Consider the following 17090-nt stretch of genomic DNA (forward strand, 5'->3'; position numbering starts at 1 on the left):
GAGATTGTTGGACGGATCAAGTTGTAAAGACAGCAAAAATAAATAATCGAGCTAGGTTTGTTGGGCATCATCGTTTGCTCCTGGGCAGGCTATTATCCAGTTTGCCCCCCTAGTAGCTCTACCACCTCTAGCATTGATTTCCTGTCTCCAACTATATTGCCAGGTTTCCCACATATAGAGAAACTATATTGCCAGGTTTCTTTCTCACCAAACGGAAATAGGCAGCCTGCACATGGACTAATATCGTTGATGTTGTACCTGTAAAATATGTTGGAAGCGTCTCAACCCTCATACAGAGGGCCGCATGGGTTTATATAGATTGGGAGGGACCCATCTCTTAATAGGTTACAAATTTATAGAGATATCACAGGGAGATTTATGAGGATAGAGATAAACCAAATCTAGCTTAAACAACTAACAAACTCCCTGACAGACTTGGCGCACAAGGCCTCTTAATATGTGAATATATTTTGTTTAACACCTTCCCTTAATCAGAACTTGACCAAGTTCAGATTACGCTTGAATTCTTCAAAGAGTTTTGTAGACAAAGGCTTTGTGAACCCATCAGCAACTTGATCTCTTGAATGCACAAACCGAATGTCCAATTCCTTGTTGGCAACCCTTTCTCTGAAAAAGTGATAGTCAATCTCAATGTGTTTTGTTTTTGCATGGAAGAGAGGGTTAGCAGACAAGTATGTAGCTCCAAGATTATCACACCAAAGATAGGGAGTTCGGGTACGACATATCCTAAGTTCCTTTAGCATGGACTGTACCCAAATAATTTCAGAAGTTGCATTAGCTAATGCCTTGTACTCTGCTTCGGTGCTAGATGTTGAGACCGTAGGCTATTTTCTTGCACATCATGAGATTAGACTGGGTCCAAAGAACACTGCAAAACCTCCTGTTGAGCGTCTGTCATCAAGACATCCCGCCCAATCAGAGTCAGAGAAAGCACTAACCAAGGTGGATGATGACTTGCTAATTGTCAGCCAACACTCAATGTATTCTTCACATATCTTAGTATACGTTTGGCAGCAGTCGAATGTGCAGTTGTAGGTGCATGAAGAAACTCACAAACCTTATTTATAGCAAATGAGATATCTGGCCTAGTGAGGGTCAAATATTGAATTGCACCTACCAAACTTCTGTACCTGGTGCCATCCTCTTGGCTCAAAGGATCACCTTCTGTTAAAGACAATTTTTCGGATGAAGACATTGGTGTTGGTGATGGTTTACAGTCATGCATTCTATCTTTACTCAAAGGATCAGTGGCATATTATTCTTTAGAAAGATGAAGACCACCTTCCCTGTTTCTCTTGACATCAATTCCAAGAAAGAAGTGCATGTCTCCTAGATCCTTGAGAGCAAATTCTGAGTACAAATCCTTCAACAGGGCTGCTACTGCTTCATTGGAGGAGCTAGTGACTATGATATCATCAACATATATCAGCAGAAATATACATATGTGTGATTTATTGTAAATAAACATAGATGTATCGGATTTGGAGGAACAAAACCAAGTGATTGCAGCTTTGAACTTAACCTAGAGTACCATGCTCTAGGTGCTTGCTTGAGTCCATAGAGAGATATTTATCAAGTCTGCAAACATAAGAGGGTTTATTCTTATCTTCAAAACCAAGAGGTTGTCTCATGTACACTTCCTCTTCCAGAACACCATGAAGAAACGCATTCTGCACATCTAGTTGTCTAAGGCTCCATCCTTTAGAAACAACAATGGTCAAAACCAGGCGTATAGTGGTAGCTTTAACAACAGGACTAAATGTATCTTCATAGTCTATGACATACCTCTGCTTGAATCCTTTTGCAACAAGTCTTGCCTTGTAACGATCAATGGTACCATATGACTTTTTCTTTATTCTAAACACCCATTTGCAATCAATCAAGTTTTTACCTTAGTGTGGTGGAACTAGGTGCCATGTTTTGTTCTTCTGAAGAGCTTGGAATTCTTCTTCCATAGCTTGTCTCCACTTTGAATCTTTGCATGCCTCTTGGAACGTACTAGGCTCTCCTTTAGAACAAGTTAAACCAAACTTGATCTTATAATTAGTAGGTTGAATTACTCCCACTCGTAACCTTGTGCGTGGTGGAGTGATCTTCGTCTGAATTGAAACAGTAGTGTCCTGCACAGCAGATCCTGGAGATAGTTCTGCAGCAGGTGATTCCAAAATACTGTTAGCCAAGTCTTTTGTGACCACATCAACAGGTGGATGTGAAGCGATAGACGTAGAGGAACCAGTGGCTCCGGCGCCACACTCCACCACATCCTGATGAGGATCCACGCTTGGTTTTGATAGGCGACTCGTGCGCGTGACGTAGATCTGGCTTGCTAGCTGCACCGCAGGCACATATTGGCTAGGCTCCAACCCCGAAGATGATTGTGCCTGTTCTGACACTGCTGATCCCAACAAGGATCGTGTCGCGGTGTCCGGTTGCGGCCACATAGGATGACAACCGCTATTGCTAAGTTCTCCATTAATTTGTACTGAAGTTTTCCCTGTTTGTCGTGCGCCATCACAAGACTCATGTCCACGGTTAGAAGCATTAATCATATGATCAGTACAACTGTCATCCTCTTGCTGAGAACTGGTAAGATGAGTGGGTAAGAGGAGGATTTCTTGCTGAAGCAAGACCCCAATATTGGGATGAAGATGGGCAAAAGAAAAAATTGTTTCATCAAAGACAACATCATGAGAGATATATACACGCCGTGTAGACACATGTAGGCACTTGACCCCTTTATGTTTTGGACTATAGCCGAGAAAAACACACTGTTTTGAGCGAAACATGAGTTTGCGATTGTTGTAAGGGCGTAGGTTAGGCCAGCAGGCACAACCAAAGACACGAAGAGAAGTATAATCTGATCGAGTATGAAGAAGCTTGTGCATGGGTGTTTCATTGTGAATAACACGACTGGACAACATGTTGATGAGGTGAACAGCTGTGAGAAATGCCTCATCCCAGAACTTAAGGGGCATGGAGGCACTAGCAAGCAGTGCAAGCCCTACTTCAACAGTATGTCTATGTTTGCGCTGGGTGGAGCCGTTTTGCTGGTGAGCGTGGGGGCATGACACATGGTGTGAGATACCCAAAGTCTGGAAAAAAGAATCTAATTTTTCACATTCGCCACCCAATCAAATTGAACAGACAAGATTTTGCTACTGAATTGGCGTTCAACAAGTGCTTGAATGTGTTTGAAAACTTGAAACACATCAGACCGTTTTTAAGAAGATATGTCCTAGTGTACTTACTGAAGTCATCGATGAAGCTAACATAGTAAGTATGACGTCCAACAGACATAGGGGCACAACCCCATACATCAGAAAAAATGAGTTGTAAGGGCTTAGTAGAAACACTAATAGAAATTGGGTAAGGTAATTGATGAGCCTTTTCTTGCTAACAAGAGTCACAAATAGTTTCAAGACTACGCTCACCAACACATGGGAGCTGATTATTTCTAAGCACTTGCTGAACAATAATAAAGGATGGATGGCCTAATCTTGCATGCCACCGCTCGGAGGAATGTTTGATGACACCACAAACTTGCTTATTGAACCTTCTAAACTAGGGAATCAACGGATAGATCCCATGCACACATCTACCTCGGTGTAGAATTAGTCTCGTGACCTGATCTCGGATCAAAAAGAAATAGGGGTGAAGCTCAAGAAACACACAATTATCAAGGGAAATACGATGAAAAGATAGAAATTTTTCGGATGTTTCAGGAACATGTAAGATGTTTCTTAGATGAATTTTTCGATGGGGAGTATGAACAATTGCATGACCTATATGACCAATCTTCATACCTTCACCGTTGGCATTGTGGACTTGATCATGACCTTGATACTTCTCGCTCATGGTCACCTTCTCAAGCTCACTGGTGATGTGGTTTCTGGCTCCAGAGTCCACGTACCAATTTGTGTCAACACCATAGGAGGTGTCTGCCACCGCTGCAACCTTTTTACAGGAATTGTTCTCGGCATAGCGCCAGTCACAGTACTTGGCAATATGGTTATTTTTCTTATATATTTGACACTTATTTTCATATTCCTCATACCCTTGAAAGGGGCGTCCCCTGTTGTTATTGTAGTAGGGACGCCTGTTGTTGCCGCCGCCTCTGTTGTTCTGGTAGTGGCCGCCGCCACCACCATTACTGTTGTTGCTGGAGTTGTAGTTGCCGCCGCCACCACTGTTGTTATGGTAGCCACCGCCGTTGTTGTTGTGGTAGACGCCGCCGCCATCTTGCGATCCATCGCCCCCACTACCTCTGTTGGAGTTGCGGTAGTTCCTAGAGTTATTGCCGCGTCCACGAGACGCATCGTTTGCAGATGATTTGAACACGCCTGGCCCAGTCCCTTGGAACATCTCAACGCGCTGGTCGAAATTGGCGACCATGCCGAAGAGATCGTCCACCGAGAGGGGCTGAGTGCGTACATCCAGCGCTGAGATCAGCGGCTGGTAGTCCATGTCGAGCCCTGCAATAATAAAGGAAAGAAGTTCTTCTTTCGTTATGGGTTTTCCGGCTGCAGCCAGTTTGTCAGCTAGGGCCCTGATCTGACCAAAGTATGTGGTGGCACTTCTAGGTCCTTTCTGAGCATTGGAGAGGGATATGCGATAGTTGTTTGCTTTGGAGCGGGATTGAGTGGCGAACATGTTTGCTAGGGCTGACCATTTGGCGTAGGATGTTTCTAAGGAGGTGACTTGAACAAGGACCTCTTTTGAGAGATTCCATAGCAGGAAGGCTACGATCTGCCGATCTTGGATCAGCCATGGGTTGTAGGTAGGGTTTGGAACATATTGCTCCTTTTCTTCTGAGTTCTTGGTGATAATGGTTTTGGTAGGCTGTGGTGTGGTCTGATCTATATACCCATATAGCCCGACACCATGATTTGGGAACGAGCTTGGGCTTTTCATAGGATGTACTTGGTTCTTGTGAGAGGCTCGAATGTGGTGTTGGGAAGAGCAATGGATGGAACTTGGCTTGAAGTCATGGTTTGGTTCGAGGGAGGAGATGATCTGGAGATGGATTTCGGTGAGATGGAGCTGATGCTAGATGTGGCGGAAGAGGAGGCTCTGATTACCATGTAAAATATGTTGGAAGCGTCTCAACCCTCATACAAAGGGTCACATGGGTTTATATAGATTGGGAGAGACCCATCTCTCAATAGGTTACGGATTTGTAGAGATATTACACGGAGGTTTAAGAGGATAGAGATAAACCAAATCTAACTTAAACAACTAACAAACTCCCTCACAGACTTGGCGCACAAGGCCTCCTAATATCTGAATATATTCTGTTTAACAGTATCATAAGAAAAGGGTCGCAATATTTGCCGCACATGTGGTAGGTGGAAGGTACGTGCTGCACGCCCTATGTGGCATCCATCCAGGCCCGCCTGCACTGTACGTTCGGGTGTCTCAACCTACACGTCCGGTGGCTGGGCCGGTCGCCCGTACGACATGGCTTGCCACTGTGCTGCCTCCACGCAACACTGAAAAATACACTGCAACTGACAGACGTGTGGGCGCGTGACGGTAGTTTCACTCAGTTGCCATGTAACACTGGGAAGACATGACAACTGAAAGGCATGCGAGAACGACAGTTCCACTCAGTTGTCATGTCGCATTTGAAAGGCATGCGGACACGACAGTTCCACTCAGTTGCCATGTAACAATGGGAAGACATGACAACTGACAGGCATGCGTGCTGCAGGATTTTAAATTGAAATTCATATAACGCCTCATGAAAGAAGTGAGAAATTAGGGTAGATGGAATTTTAAATTGAAATCCATATTGTATAATCATTTATTTTATCACTTCTGCTTCAGTACACCTCCCGCAAGACGATCCGAACCATGCACCTTTCGGTATTAGCACTAACCATCTAGGCAAGACAACCTCACATGCTACAAATGTTTTTTTACTCTAATAAACAACTGCAAAAACGCACTATTCTTTGGTTTGTTTTATTTTTCTCTTTTTTTTCCTTTTCCTTTTTTGGTTTCCTTTTCCTTTCTAAATGCGTTAGCTTTTTAAACCTCGCACCATTTGTTTTTTAAAATGATGATTTTTTACAAGTTAGTCAATTTTCTTCAAAATAGGTGTTTTTTCACAAAATTGATGAAGCTTTTTTTTCTAAATTCATGAACTATTTCTCAAATAGGCGAACTTTTCTTGAAAGTTAATGAGCCTTTTATAAAATTGATGATATGTTATTCTAAATATTGATGAACTATTACTTAAACCGTAATTTTGGTATTCTAAACTATTTTTCAATTTATTGAATAAGTTTCAAAAGAATAATAAAGATCAAAACGGAGAAAATGAATTTAAGAAAAGTTCAAGGTTTTAAAAATCATGAATTTTTAAAAATGAAAATAGGTGAAAAATAAAACAAAAGAAAAGAGAAGCTGACAGGCAAAATTTAAACCAAAATAGGGAACCGTTGTGTTTCTTATATAACGGAAATATCATACTTGAATTTGTCATATCTTGTAATGTGTCCTATTGGTCACATCGTACATACGAAAGTTGATGTGAAAGGTCCATATTACCCTTTATACGGTATGTAAAGAGAGTTGTACCGAAGCGGGACTCTTATTTTATATTGTATGAAAAAAAATGCACCCAGCCTCTGCGTCAAAATGATGCCATATTACATAATCAAATGCAACCCAAGGAACTATAAGTAAAAGCCAGATTACAGCAAGGCCAACGTATACATCCAGATTTTGAACTAGAGAGCATTGCTGTTTCATTCATCTCGGCCATCTTGTTCTCATTGATGAAGGCAACTAAAAAAGTTTACATTTTGAAAGATCAATGATATTTCATCACTTACACATGGAGTTTGCACCGGCTCAAATTGTCGAAGATGCTCATATAGATAGGATATTTGTGCATGCGTTCTTGGGGTTGTGTGTGCATGCGCGCCCATGCGTGCGAGCGAGCGAGCGGCGTGCGTGTGTCTAAAAAAACAAGTTTATCCAATACATCTATTAAAATTTGAAAGTGTAAGTAAGAGTTTATGTGGTGGATGGAAGTCCCTCTAGGTTGGTGCATGCCCAAAATTTGTTTCGAAACAAAATAAACATATGTAATCAAATTATCCATAATACATTTAGTCAAACATTCATAGTTTAACAAAATAATATAATCCATATAGGTTTCAAACATGCATGGTATGCAAATGTAGCTAGGCATACACCGGTGTGTGGTGCATGTACAAGCCAATACACATACACACAATACTAGCAGAAGAGATGCAAGCCAAACGAGGCAAAGCAAGCAAACTTTCTTGCATTCACGCTGAAAAATAAAATGAGGTGCAAACCAATATAGATGTTGGTATATATCGAGCGATCTTGTGATGGATGATTAATTAGTGCATACACACACACACACACACACACACACACACACACACACACAGATATATATATATATATATATATATATATATATATGTTGTCTTGGATCATCTGATTATAAGTACTTCAACATGCCATCTGTTGCACCGCGGTTGCTCTGGTCGTTGTTGCTCGGACCGGTCCCAACGTCCTCATATGACACCATGGATGACGGCCCGCTTCCAGTGTTCTTCTGGAAGATCCTGCAAACCACATACTCCTACCAACATACATAAATTGAATCAGTGCAAATAAATCATGGTCAATAGCTAGGTACGTACGTACATACGACCACATTCATGATTCAGGAGTATGTGCTACCATACTCTAGGTTTAAATACCTTGGAAGACATGTTAATGGCAGCGGCATTTGCGATGGAGGTGGGCAGGCCGGATGTTGACTGCTTGCTGATCTCGAGCCTGTACTCGTGCATGACCCAGTTGGTCTTCTCCCCGCTGGGAGCTCTGCCCTTGTAGAACACCAATGTTTTCTTCATGCCGATGAGCATGGACGTGCAATGTGGGTTGAAGATTTCCTTGTCCTTTCCCGTGGCCTTCCAGTAGCCAACCTTCGTGGCCCGGTTGGTTCGTATCCCGGTGGGGTACTTGCGGTCCTTTTGGCAGTAGAAGTACCACTCATTCTGACCCATCTTGGCCTTCTTGGGAAGCTCCCATGGCTCGTTCTTGTTCATGTCCACCTCCCCGATCGCCGTGGCTTCGAACGCTGGGTTGAGAACCTTAGGGGCAAGGTAGGAGGTGATGATCTCCTCATCAGTAGGGTGGAACCTGAACCCCGGTGGAAGCTCCAACTGTTGTTGTTGTTGCTGCTGAACTTGAAGGTGGCCTGCCATGGCGGTGGCTCTATGGGATGCAATTGGCTATGTGGTGGTGTACACACTCGAGATCACTTATGCAACTATGGAAGGAATTTAATGAGCTAGATATATGAGGGGGAGGCGCTTAAATAGGTATGAATGCGTGCACTGGCAAGTCGCTTGCCATAGAAGTGATATTTTCTAGCCTTTGTTTAATTTAGTTCCTACTGGCAGTGGATGGATAGAGATAGCTTCCTCGTCTTTACAACTATGCTCCGTTTGTCCTATTATCTGGGTCACACCCTGGTAATGACAGGTGATGGGTCTCTCGAGCCTTTCTAGGCTAACGCCATGCTAGATTGCACATTTGGTTTTGCTTTCATTCTTGTTAGCGTATGCATATATGGTCCTCACGCTACCCGCCTGCTCGTCCCATCTACATGTTTCTGTTGTTGCTGCCACCTACCTTTGTGATGCAAAACAAATATACACCAACATTTGTATGTATCTACCAGTTGCGTGCGCATTTGTAGCCTTACTACTGGGGGGACTGCTCTGCGCAGGCCGAATCCGCATGCGGGCTGCCCGATCCGTTAGATTGGATTTGGTTTGTTCGTTAGATCGTCCATGCAAGAAAAAATCTTGATGGTAGCAAAAATAAACAGTGGTGTAGGAAATTTCGGCTACGGATGCAGTGAAAATATGATTATAACAAAAAAATATTAAAGTGGTTGTATTAAAAAACGACGCTGTTGATGTATGGTAGCAAAACAAAATGTGGGTTGTAGTAAAATAATCCGATGAACTCGGGTTGCAACTCTGACGAACGTGCATGCAACTTTTTTAGTGAATGGTTGTAACAAAAATTGATATCGGTTGTAGCAAAAATCAACACCGGTTGTAGCAAAAAGATTCAACGAAATCGAGTTGCAATTAAACGTGGATGCGGCTTTTTTAATGAATAAAATGTAGCAAAATTACCCACGGTTGCACTAAAAAATCCTGTCGGTAGTACCAAAAAATGATACACAGTTGCAACAAAAATGATGCCTCGCAGAAAAAAAAGAAGAGGGTCCACGCACGGGGATCGCACAACGCGCACGACCGGCCGAAGCGTTTGGCTGGCGCGTCGTCGGAAAACGTTTTTCTTACAATTGTCTAGTTTGTATGGCGTTTAATCGAGATGTATCATGTGTCCAGTATATGTAACGTACATTTCAACCTTATGTATTTACCACATACTATGTTTTTTAGAAGAAAACAAATTACCATATATAAAGCTCCTGCATGTTTATTCAAAATGGTGTATGCTTCCAAAGTCCCCGGCCACTCTGATAGATGGTACATTTCTCTATAGTTAGCCTAATCTCTATCAATACATGGAAAGATAATTCATCATGTGGGGCGCGAGGTAGTATATGCGGGTGTCAGCTACATCCAGGGACACGTTGCTCCTGTAGTATGCACACAAGCACCACACGGCGCGGCCATGGAACAAGATGATTAATCTCTATCTCCCACAAAGCCATGGCGCCATTGGATGAGTTACCAGCAGGATACGTGCCCAGCCGTTGCTGAATCCCCAAATGCGTGCGTGGGACCGGTGAGCTTCACTCTCTTGATGCACATACATGCATTATATGTGTACCAACGCACGCCACTGACATCTTTCTGGAGATAAACCATTTGTTGTTTACTTTTATTTGCTTTCCAAGTCATCTTTTGTCTACCGGCGTACGTTCGAATGCGTGTCACACACATCACCGGCCTATTCACTTTTTATAGAAAACCTTACACGAGATGTATGGATCTATGTGCTTATCAACACAATGCTTTGGCCATATCCCAACTTTGCATGCATCTCCTCGCGGTTCTACAACCAGCTGGTCTATTGCGCCAAATGGCGTGTAAGGCCGAAATTGGCGTAATGTGCAAATTTAGTAAGACCAAATTGTTGATAAATATTTCTGATTGGCATAAAATGTTATTTGGATGGGGTCTTGTGGAGCACAATGACATGTTCGGATCTGCGCGTGTTTGATCCTTAATCCTTATGGGTGTCATTTAACCATATCGGTTAATTTCACATGATTGGACGTGTGTGTCTCACACTTTTCTTATTCCTTAACTAAAAATCAGCAGGTCTCTTCCTCTAGTTCTCTATTTTATTCAATAATGTTAGTCATGTTATACGAAGCAAAATGAGAAATTTAAAAGCCAACAGATTTTTTTAACCTATCCTGTGAACATGTTTTATATATTGTGCGCTAGGATGCCTCAAACTGTAAATATTGTTTGCTTCACGAAACAAATATGTGTTCCAAAAATTAAGTGTTAGTTCAAAGACACAATTTTAGTGAGTTCATATAGGTCCCCAAGAAATAGATATTATCCTATAGCGATACTATATCATAGGTATAAAATCGACAAAAGCATAACTGTACCGAGGTCCACATCCACTATAATGCTAACTGTAACTCTAATGATAACTATCCTAATCATGATAAGGTTGATATGAATACTCTGAAATGCTACATGCTTAAGAGAATAACTAAAACCATACAACCAACCACATAGGTGACACATAGTTGAGATTGGAGGAGAGGACCCAAGGGAACCCAAATTAATCCTCCTCCGACTTTATCGTGCGTAGGCGAGGGAGGCATTCTGGACTCCTTCGGTAGTTATCTACCTCAGCACGAGCGGTAGTGGAATGAGCAACACTACATTTAGCTTTGGTAATAACATTTTTTCCTTTGATGCAGTAGTAGCCTTGGCAACATTTGCATCCTCTTGTTCGACCTTATTTACTTCCCATGGCACATTGATAGTGTTCCCCTGCATGGTCACATTTGTATCGATGTGTGCGACCTCCTCCATTATAGGGTGCTCGACATTGTCATCTTCCTCCATTAGCATGTCCCAATGAAAAAAATATCAAGGGTTTTATTGAACTCCAACATTCCTTCTACTTTCTAACTATTAGTAGTTCACCACCTGCCTACAGATGTGTTGTCACCTTGTTGCAACTTAAAATGTTGTAAATCAGTATAAGTTTGTTCTATGGGGAAACAAACACATGGAATCAAAACCCATGTTGTAAAAGGTAATGTTAAATAAAAAAACATTTAACTTATCAACTTTGGATGACATTAACTTAAGTTTAGAGTAAGTAAAGGATAATAAATGACGACAGCCAAAATACTAATGCACCACTTTGATCAATGGTTGATGTCAACACCAATAAGGTAAACAAAATCATATTTTAGTGCCATGAGAATAACTAACAATATTGCAAAGGCACAAGCCTCTGATCAGACAATATTGTTGTTTCCAACCACACACACACACGCGAAATAAATTTAAGGTCGCTCCCTAGCCATATTACCGTGTCAAAGAAAAACCGAAAACTATATGTTTATTATTCAAGGAAAAAATAATCGTTTGCTAAAGCACATCAAGATGAGACATAGATAAGTCACATTTAACCTCCCTAAAACATAATTTGAGTGCTACAAGATTCATGCTCGACAATATGAGTTCGTCTATGCATGCATTGGACAGGTTTACTAGTTGTTTTTGTTTCTCGTTTCTGATTCCTATTGTCTTGAGAGGAGCCATGCAGCTTTGACTTATGTTGTGGGCCATTATCCTTGTTTTTTTATTTCAAGTGGTCTGTTATATGTGTTGGACTATGGTACACATTTTTTTTCTATCTACAAGTGGTATTGTTTGTTACATTGTCGAACTATGTCGTCCGAGTGCTTTTCACTGTCGGTGTAAAAGCCTTATCTCTTTGTGTGTAAAAAAATGTTTACATATGTATTTCACATGACTATTCATGTGAAAGTTACTATAACATTAATCATATTAAGTTTATCTAGCCATCAAGCTGTGGGATCTTTTTTTTTATCAAATTTATGTAATAAGATGTGTACAAAACTTTTTTTCTACCACCTATCGATGGGGTGCTCATGGAGTGTTGTTTAGTTCAACACATGATTAGTTGCATATTCACATCGAGACATGTAATTGTATGCATTATAATATGTTTGCACCTAGACACAATATACATCTCATGCAATTGCAAGGGTTACAAAGCCATTGTAGTAGGGAGCAAATGTCGGATAGTTGCAACTCCGTCGCTAGGCATGCAACTGCACGCATCATAACCCATCTGGATCTACAAACAATACACCTACCACACAACTACAAGGCGTACAATGCGACTACAATGAGGAAAGAGATTTGCGGTGCATGTCGTGTGGTGCTACGGGTGTGCTTGTGGTGGCGACGTTGCACTTTGCTTATTTTTTTGTCTTTTTGTTCTCCAATTGCCCGAGAACAACATATTAAGACCATCCATTTTCAGAAAAATATGATCAATTGCATGTCCACGGTTAGACATGCAACAGCACGGATTCTAACCCACCTGCCATTGCATGCAAAACAGATACCACACAACTGAAAGGGGCACAACTTGGGAGGGGTCGACCATTTACATTTCCACCACTCGACATGCATTTGCATGTGTCATAGTCCGATTGCGACTGCACAAGATATAGATACCTCACAACTGCAAGGGGTACAATGCGACTGCAACTGGTGAAGGGATGTGGGGTTGCGTGACATATGGTGCTACTCGCATGGCATGTTGACTGTGTTTATTGTATTTATATTTATGTGGATCACAACAACCAACTCGTACATGCGTGACATTCTTTCTTTAAACTGCATGCAACGCCATTTCTGTCGTTTAGTTACTAATTTACTGAGGAAATAAGAACAAAAACACCGAACCTAGAAAATCAATTGCAGACAACTCAAAACCCAACCCAATAGTTGGGACAAAAGGCTTGAGCAAAAAACAAAAAACAATGATAATGGAAAAGATATATAATAAGGAGGAAAGGAATATAAAAGGGTAACATAACACTTAGACGTGCTCTAACTCACAAAGAATAGTGTAAGGTATTAGGAAACGTACATCTACAATCTTAATGAAGAAAAAGATGAAATATTTAATAGAAGACTTGTGGTTGGAATTATGTCGAATATCTTTTGTGAAGTAGGTTACAATTGGACTTAGATTTGTATGATGTGCACACATAGGGTATTGAGTAGTGTTTTAGTAGGACACATGTATCCCGGACCTCCTATATAATGTGGGTCGCTGCTAGGCGTGAGCCTACCAGCGCCAACTCAGATTGATCACGTGTGATATAGCCGTTGTCGGTGTCAAAACTGGCTGATCTCGAGTAGGGGGTCCGAACTGTGGATCTTTGGATCCATGGGTAATAGGAGACAAAGGAGACGATGTTTACCCAGGTTCGGGCCCTCTTGATAGAGGTAAAACCCTATGTCCTGCTCTTCTTTATATTGATGGTGGTTATCGAGTACATAATTGATCTATCTCGAGATCATACGTTGTGGTCTAAACCCTAGGAGCAATGAACTTAATCTCCCCTATGAACTAAAGCCTATAGGTTTATATAGATACCAATGGTGCTAGGGTTACACAATGTCGGTAACATCAAGGTGGGAACATGTCGATCACGATGTGACCGTGGAGTACATGCCAAGTCTTTTGAAGAGTCCATCTCGAATACAACATAACTTTACTTATTCGGAGTGTAATAATGATGGTAGAACGACCCAGGAGTTCGTCCCCATGGAAATAGGCAAGCGGCCCGATGACCCTTACTCCCGGACTCCCTCAGCAGTCCCCGAACTGGCCTCCAACGCCATAGTCTTGACCTCTAGCTGCTTTATGTGTCCAAGGTCTTCGGCTTGGGGGCGAGTTCTACCTTTCTTACATTTAGTCGATAATAGTTAAGGTATCGGCGAACTTCCCTTTTTGAAACAGTATATGCATATATATATATTGATAAAGGTGAAATTTAACTTCTAGGCCAACCGTTCGATTGCGACTGGTCAAGGCGAATGACCCACTATGAAAGCGCGGTTCCACACAGTCTTTACTGACACGTTCCATTACAAAGATCGTGTCCCCTTTTATAGGGATATGGTTTATGTTTTGGGTTATCCCGCATGTGCATAATCGCACGATTTTATCGGGAAATGCAAAGTTTACGACGTAGTAGTGGTGCTCTCGGTATTTCAACAGTTTATAAAAATAATACCGCCACCACAACCTCCTTACACATTCCATATCTCACATCGTCGTCGCCATTCTCAACCCTCAAAGCTCAAGCTTTCAAGCTCCCCTTTTCCCCCAACCTTGAGCCCTTTCAAATTCATTCATGGCTAGATCGGGCTCGAAAGGCAAGTGGGAGGTCTCCTCCATAACCGAGGAGGACATCCAGGACTTGAAGGGTGACGGTTATTTGTCGGTGAACATCGTCCAGTGATACGTCTCCAACGTATCTATAATTTTTTATGGTTCCATGCTATTATCTTGTCAAACTTTGGATGTTTTGTATGCCTTTTATATCTTTTTTGGGACTAACTTATTAACTCAGTGCCAAGTGCTAGTTCCTGTTTTTTCCGTGTTTTCGACCCTTTTCAGAGGAGAATTTTAAATGGAGTCCAAATGGAATAAAACCTCCGAAAAGATTTTTTCCGAAACAAAAGATACACAGGGAGCGTGAGAACCAAGGCAGAGGGCACCAGGGGAGGCCACAAGCCCCCTAGGTGCGGCCAGCGGGCCCGCGCCTAGCAGGCTTGTGGGCCCCCTGTGGCTCCTCTGCCCTACTTCTTCCGCCTATAAATCCCCGAAAAATCCAAAACCACGAGAGAGATCCACGAAAATACTTTTCCGCCGCCGCAAGCTTCTGTCTCCGCAAGATCCCATTTGGGGCACGTTCTGATGCCCTGCCGGAGGGGGGATTCGGATACGGAGGGCTTCTACATCAACACCATTGCCTCTCCGATGATGCGTGAGTAGTTCACCATAGACCTTCGGGTCCATAGCTAGTAGCTAGATGGCTTCTTCTCTCTCTTGTATCTTCAATACAAAGTTCTCCATGATCTTCATGGAGATCTATCCGATGTAATCTTCTTTTGCGGTGTGTTTGTCGAGATCCGATGAATTGTGGATTTATGATCAGATTATCTATGAATCTTATTTGAGTTTCTTCTGATCTCTTATATGCATGATTTCATATCCTTGTAATTCTCTTCGAGTTGTGGATTTTGTTTGGCCAACTTGATCTATGATTCTTGCAATGGGAGAAGTGCTTGGTTTTGGGTTCATACCGTGCGGTGACCTCACTGAGTGACAGAAGGGGTAGCGAGGCACGCATCATGTTATTGCCATCAAGGGTAAAAATATGGGGTTTATATCTATTGCATGAATTTATCCCTCTACATCATGTCATCTTGCTTAAGGGTTACTCTATTTTTCATGAACTCAATACACTAGATGCATGCTGGCTAGCGGTTGATGTGTGGAGTAATAGTAGTAGATGCAGAAATTATCGGTCTACTTGTCTCGGACGTGATGCCTATATGTATGATCATTGCCTTAGATATCGTCATGACTTTGCCCGGTTCTATCAATTGCTCGACAGTAATTCGTTCACCCACCGTAATATTTGCTATCTTGAGAGAAGCCTCTAGTGAACACTATGGCCCCCGGGTCTACTTCACATCATATTTTCAGCCCTACACTTTTACTTTGTTGCACTTTCCGCCTTCAGATCTCACCTTGCAATCAACTGTGAAGGGATTGACAACCCCTTTGTAGCGTTGGGTGCAAGTTTGCTGATTTTGCGCAGGTACATCAGTGCTTCATCTTGATACTCCTATTGGATTGTTACCTTGGTTCTCAAACTGAGGGAAATACTTACTGCTACTGTGCTGCATCGCCCTTTCCTCTTCAAGGGAAAAAACCAACGCAAGCTCAAGAGGTAGCAAGAAGAATTTCTGGCGCCGTTGCCAGGGAGCATCAAGTGAAGCTTATCCAAGTAAGTGTCGCAAACTCATCTCTTGAATTTACTTTTTGGCCTCTCGTTTTCCTCTCCCCCACTTCTGAAAAACAAAAAATTGCAATTTGTTTTCCTTTTTCGTTCGCCCTTTTTCTTTCGCTTGCTTTCTGTTCGCTTGTGCGCTTGTCTACCTGCTAAGACCTGTATGGCCCAACCAAAGGATTATGATGCTTACTATACAAGGTTGGAAGAGACTGAAACTAGTGTTAAAGGCATCATGTCTACACAGTTTGATTATAATAGTTACTTCCTTAGAGAACTAAGGGAGCAAAATTCTTTTATGGCTTTTATGAATAAAGAAGTTGATGATATGGCCAAGGAATTACTTGTGCTAAATTCTCAGTTTGCTCGTCTTGAAAATTTGGTAGGCCAGGTTTTTGATAAACAGGCTCCCTTAGTCAATAAAATGGCTGCTAAACTAGGACTATGTGATGAGAATCACGAAGATCTTAAAGTGCTTGGTGTGACTCCCATTGAATCCTTGTTTTCTAGTGCCAAACCTAATGATGATGGGGCTGTATATGAATCTACCTTGGTTGAAAAACGTCCCAATGATTTGGAGTCTATCTATCTTGATCCTAAAAGCATTGAAAGTGGAAAAGAGGATATCAAAACTTTGAGTAGTAATGAAACTACTACTTTGGATTTCAAGGAATTCAATTATGCTAGTTGCTCTTTGATTGAGTGTATTTCCTTGATGCAATCCATGCTAAACTCTCCACACGCTTATAGCCAAAACAAGGCCTTTACCGATCATATCGTCGATGCTGTGATGAAATCTCTTGAAGAGAAACTTGAATTTGAAGTTTCTATTCCTAGAAAACTTAATGATGAGTGGGAACCTACTATAAAAATCAAGATCAAATACTATGAATGCAATGCTTTGTGTGATTTGGGT

General features: G+C 41.8%; 1 protein-coding gene across 1 annotated transcript; it reads right to left on the minus strand.

Moving 5' to 3' along the window:
• Positions 1-7369: 7369 nt before the first annotated feature.
• LOC123439380 (NAC domain-containing protein 100-like) lies at positions 7370-8368 on the minus strand. The gene is made up of 2 exons (XM_045116099.1): positions 7770-8368; positions 7370-7648 (listed from the first exon to the last, which is right to left on the minus strand). Exons 1-2 carry the CDS (start codon positions 8277-8279, stop codon positions 7505-7507), a joined length of 654 nt encoding a protein of 217 aa, XP_044972034.1. The 5' UTR covers positions 8280-8368; the 3' UTR covers positions 7370-7504.
• Between the last annotated feature and the right edge of the window lie 8722 nt (positions 8369-17090).

This window comes from Hordeum vulgare, chromosome 3H (assembly GCF_904849725.1).
Source record: "Hordeum vulgare subsp. vulgare chromosome 3H, MorexV3_pseudomolecules_assembly, whole genome shotgun sequence".
NCBI classification, from domain to species: domain Eukaryota; kingdom Viridiplantae; phylum Streptophyta; class Magnoliopsida; order Poales; family Poaceae; genus Hordeum; species Hordeum vulgare.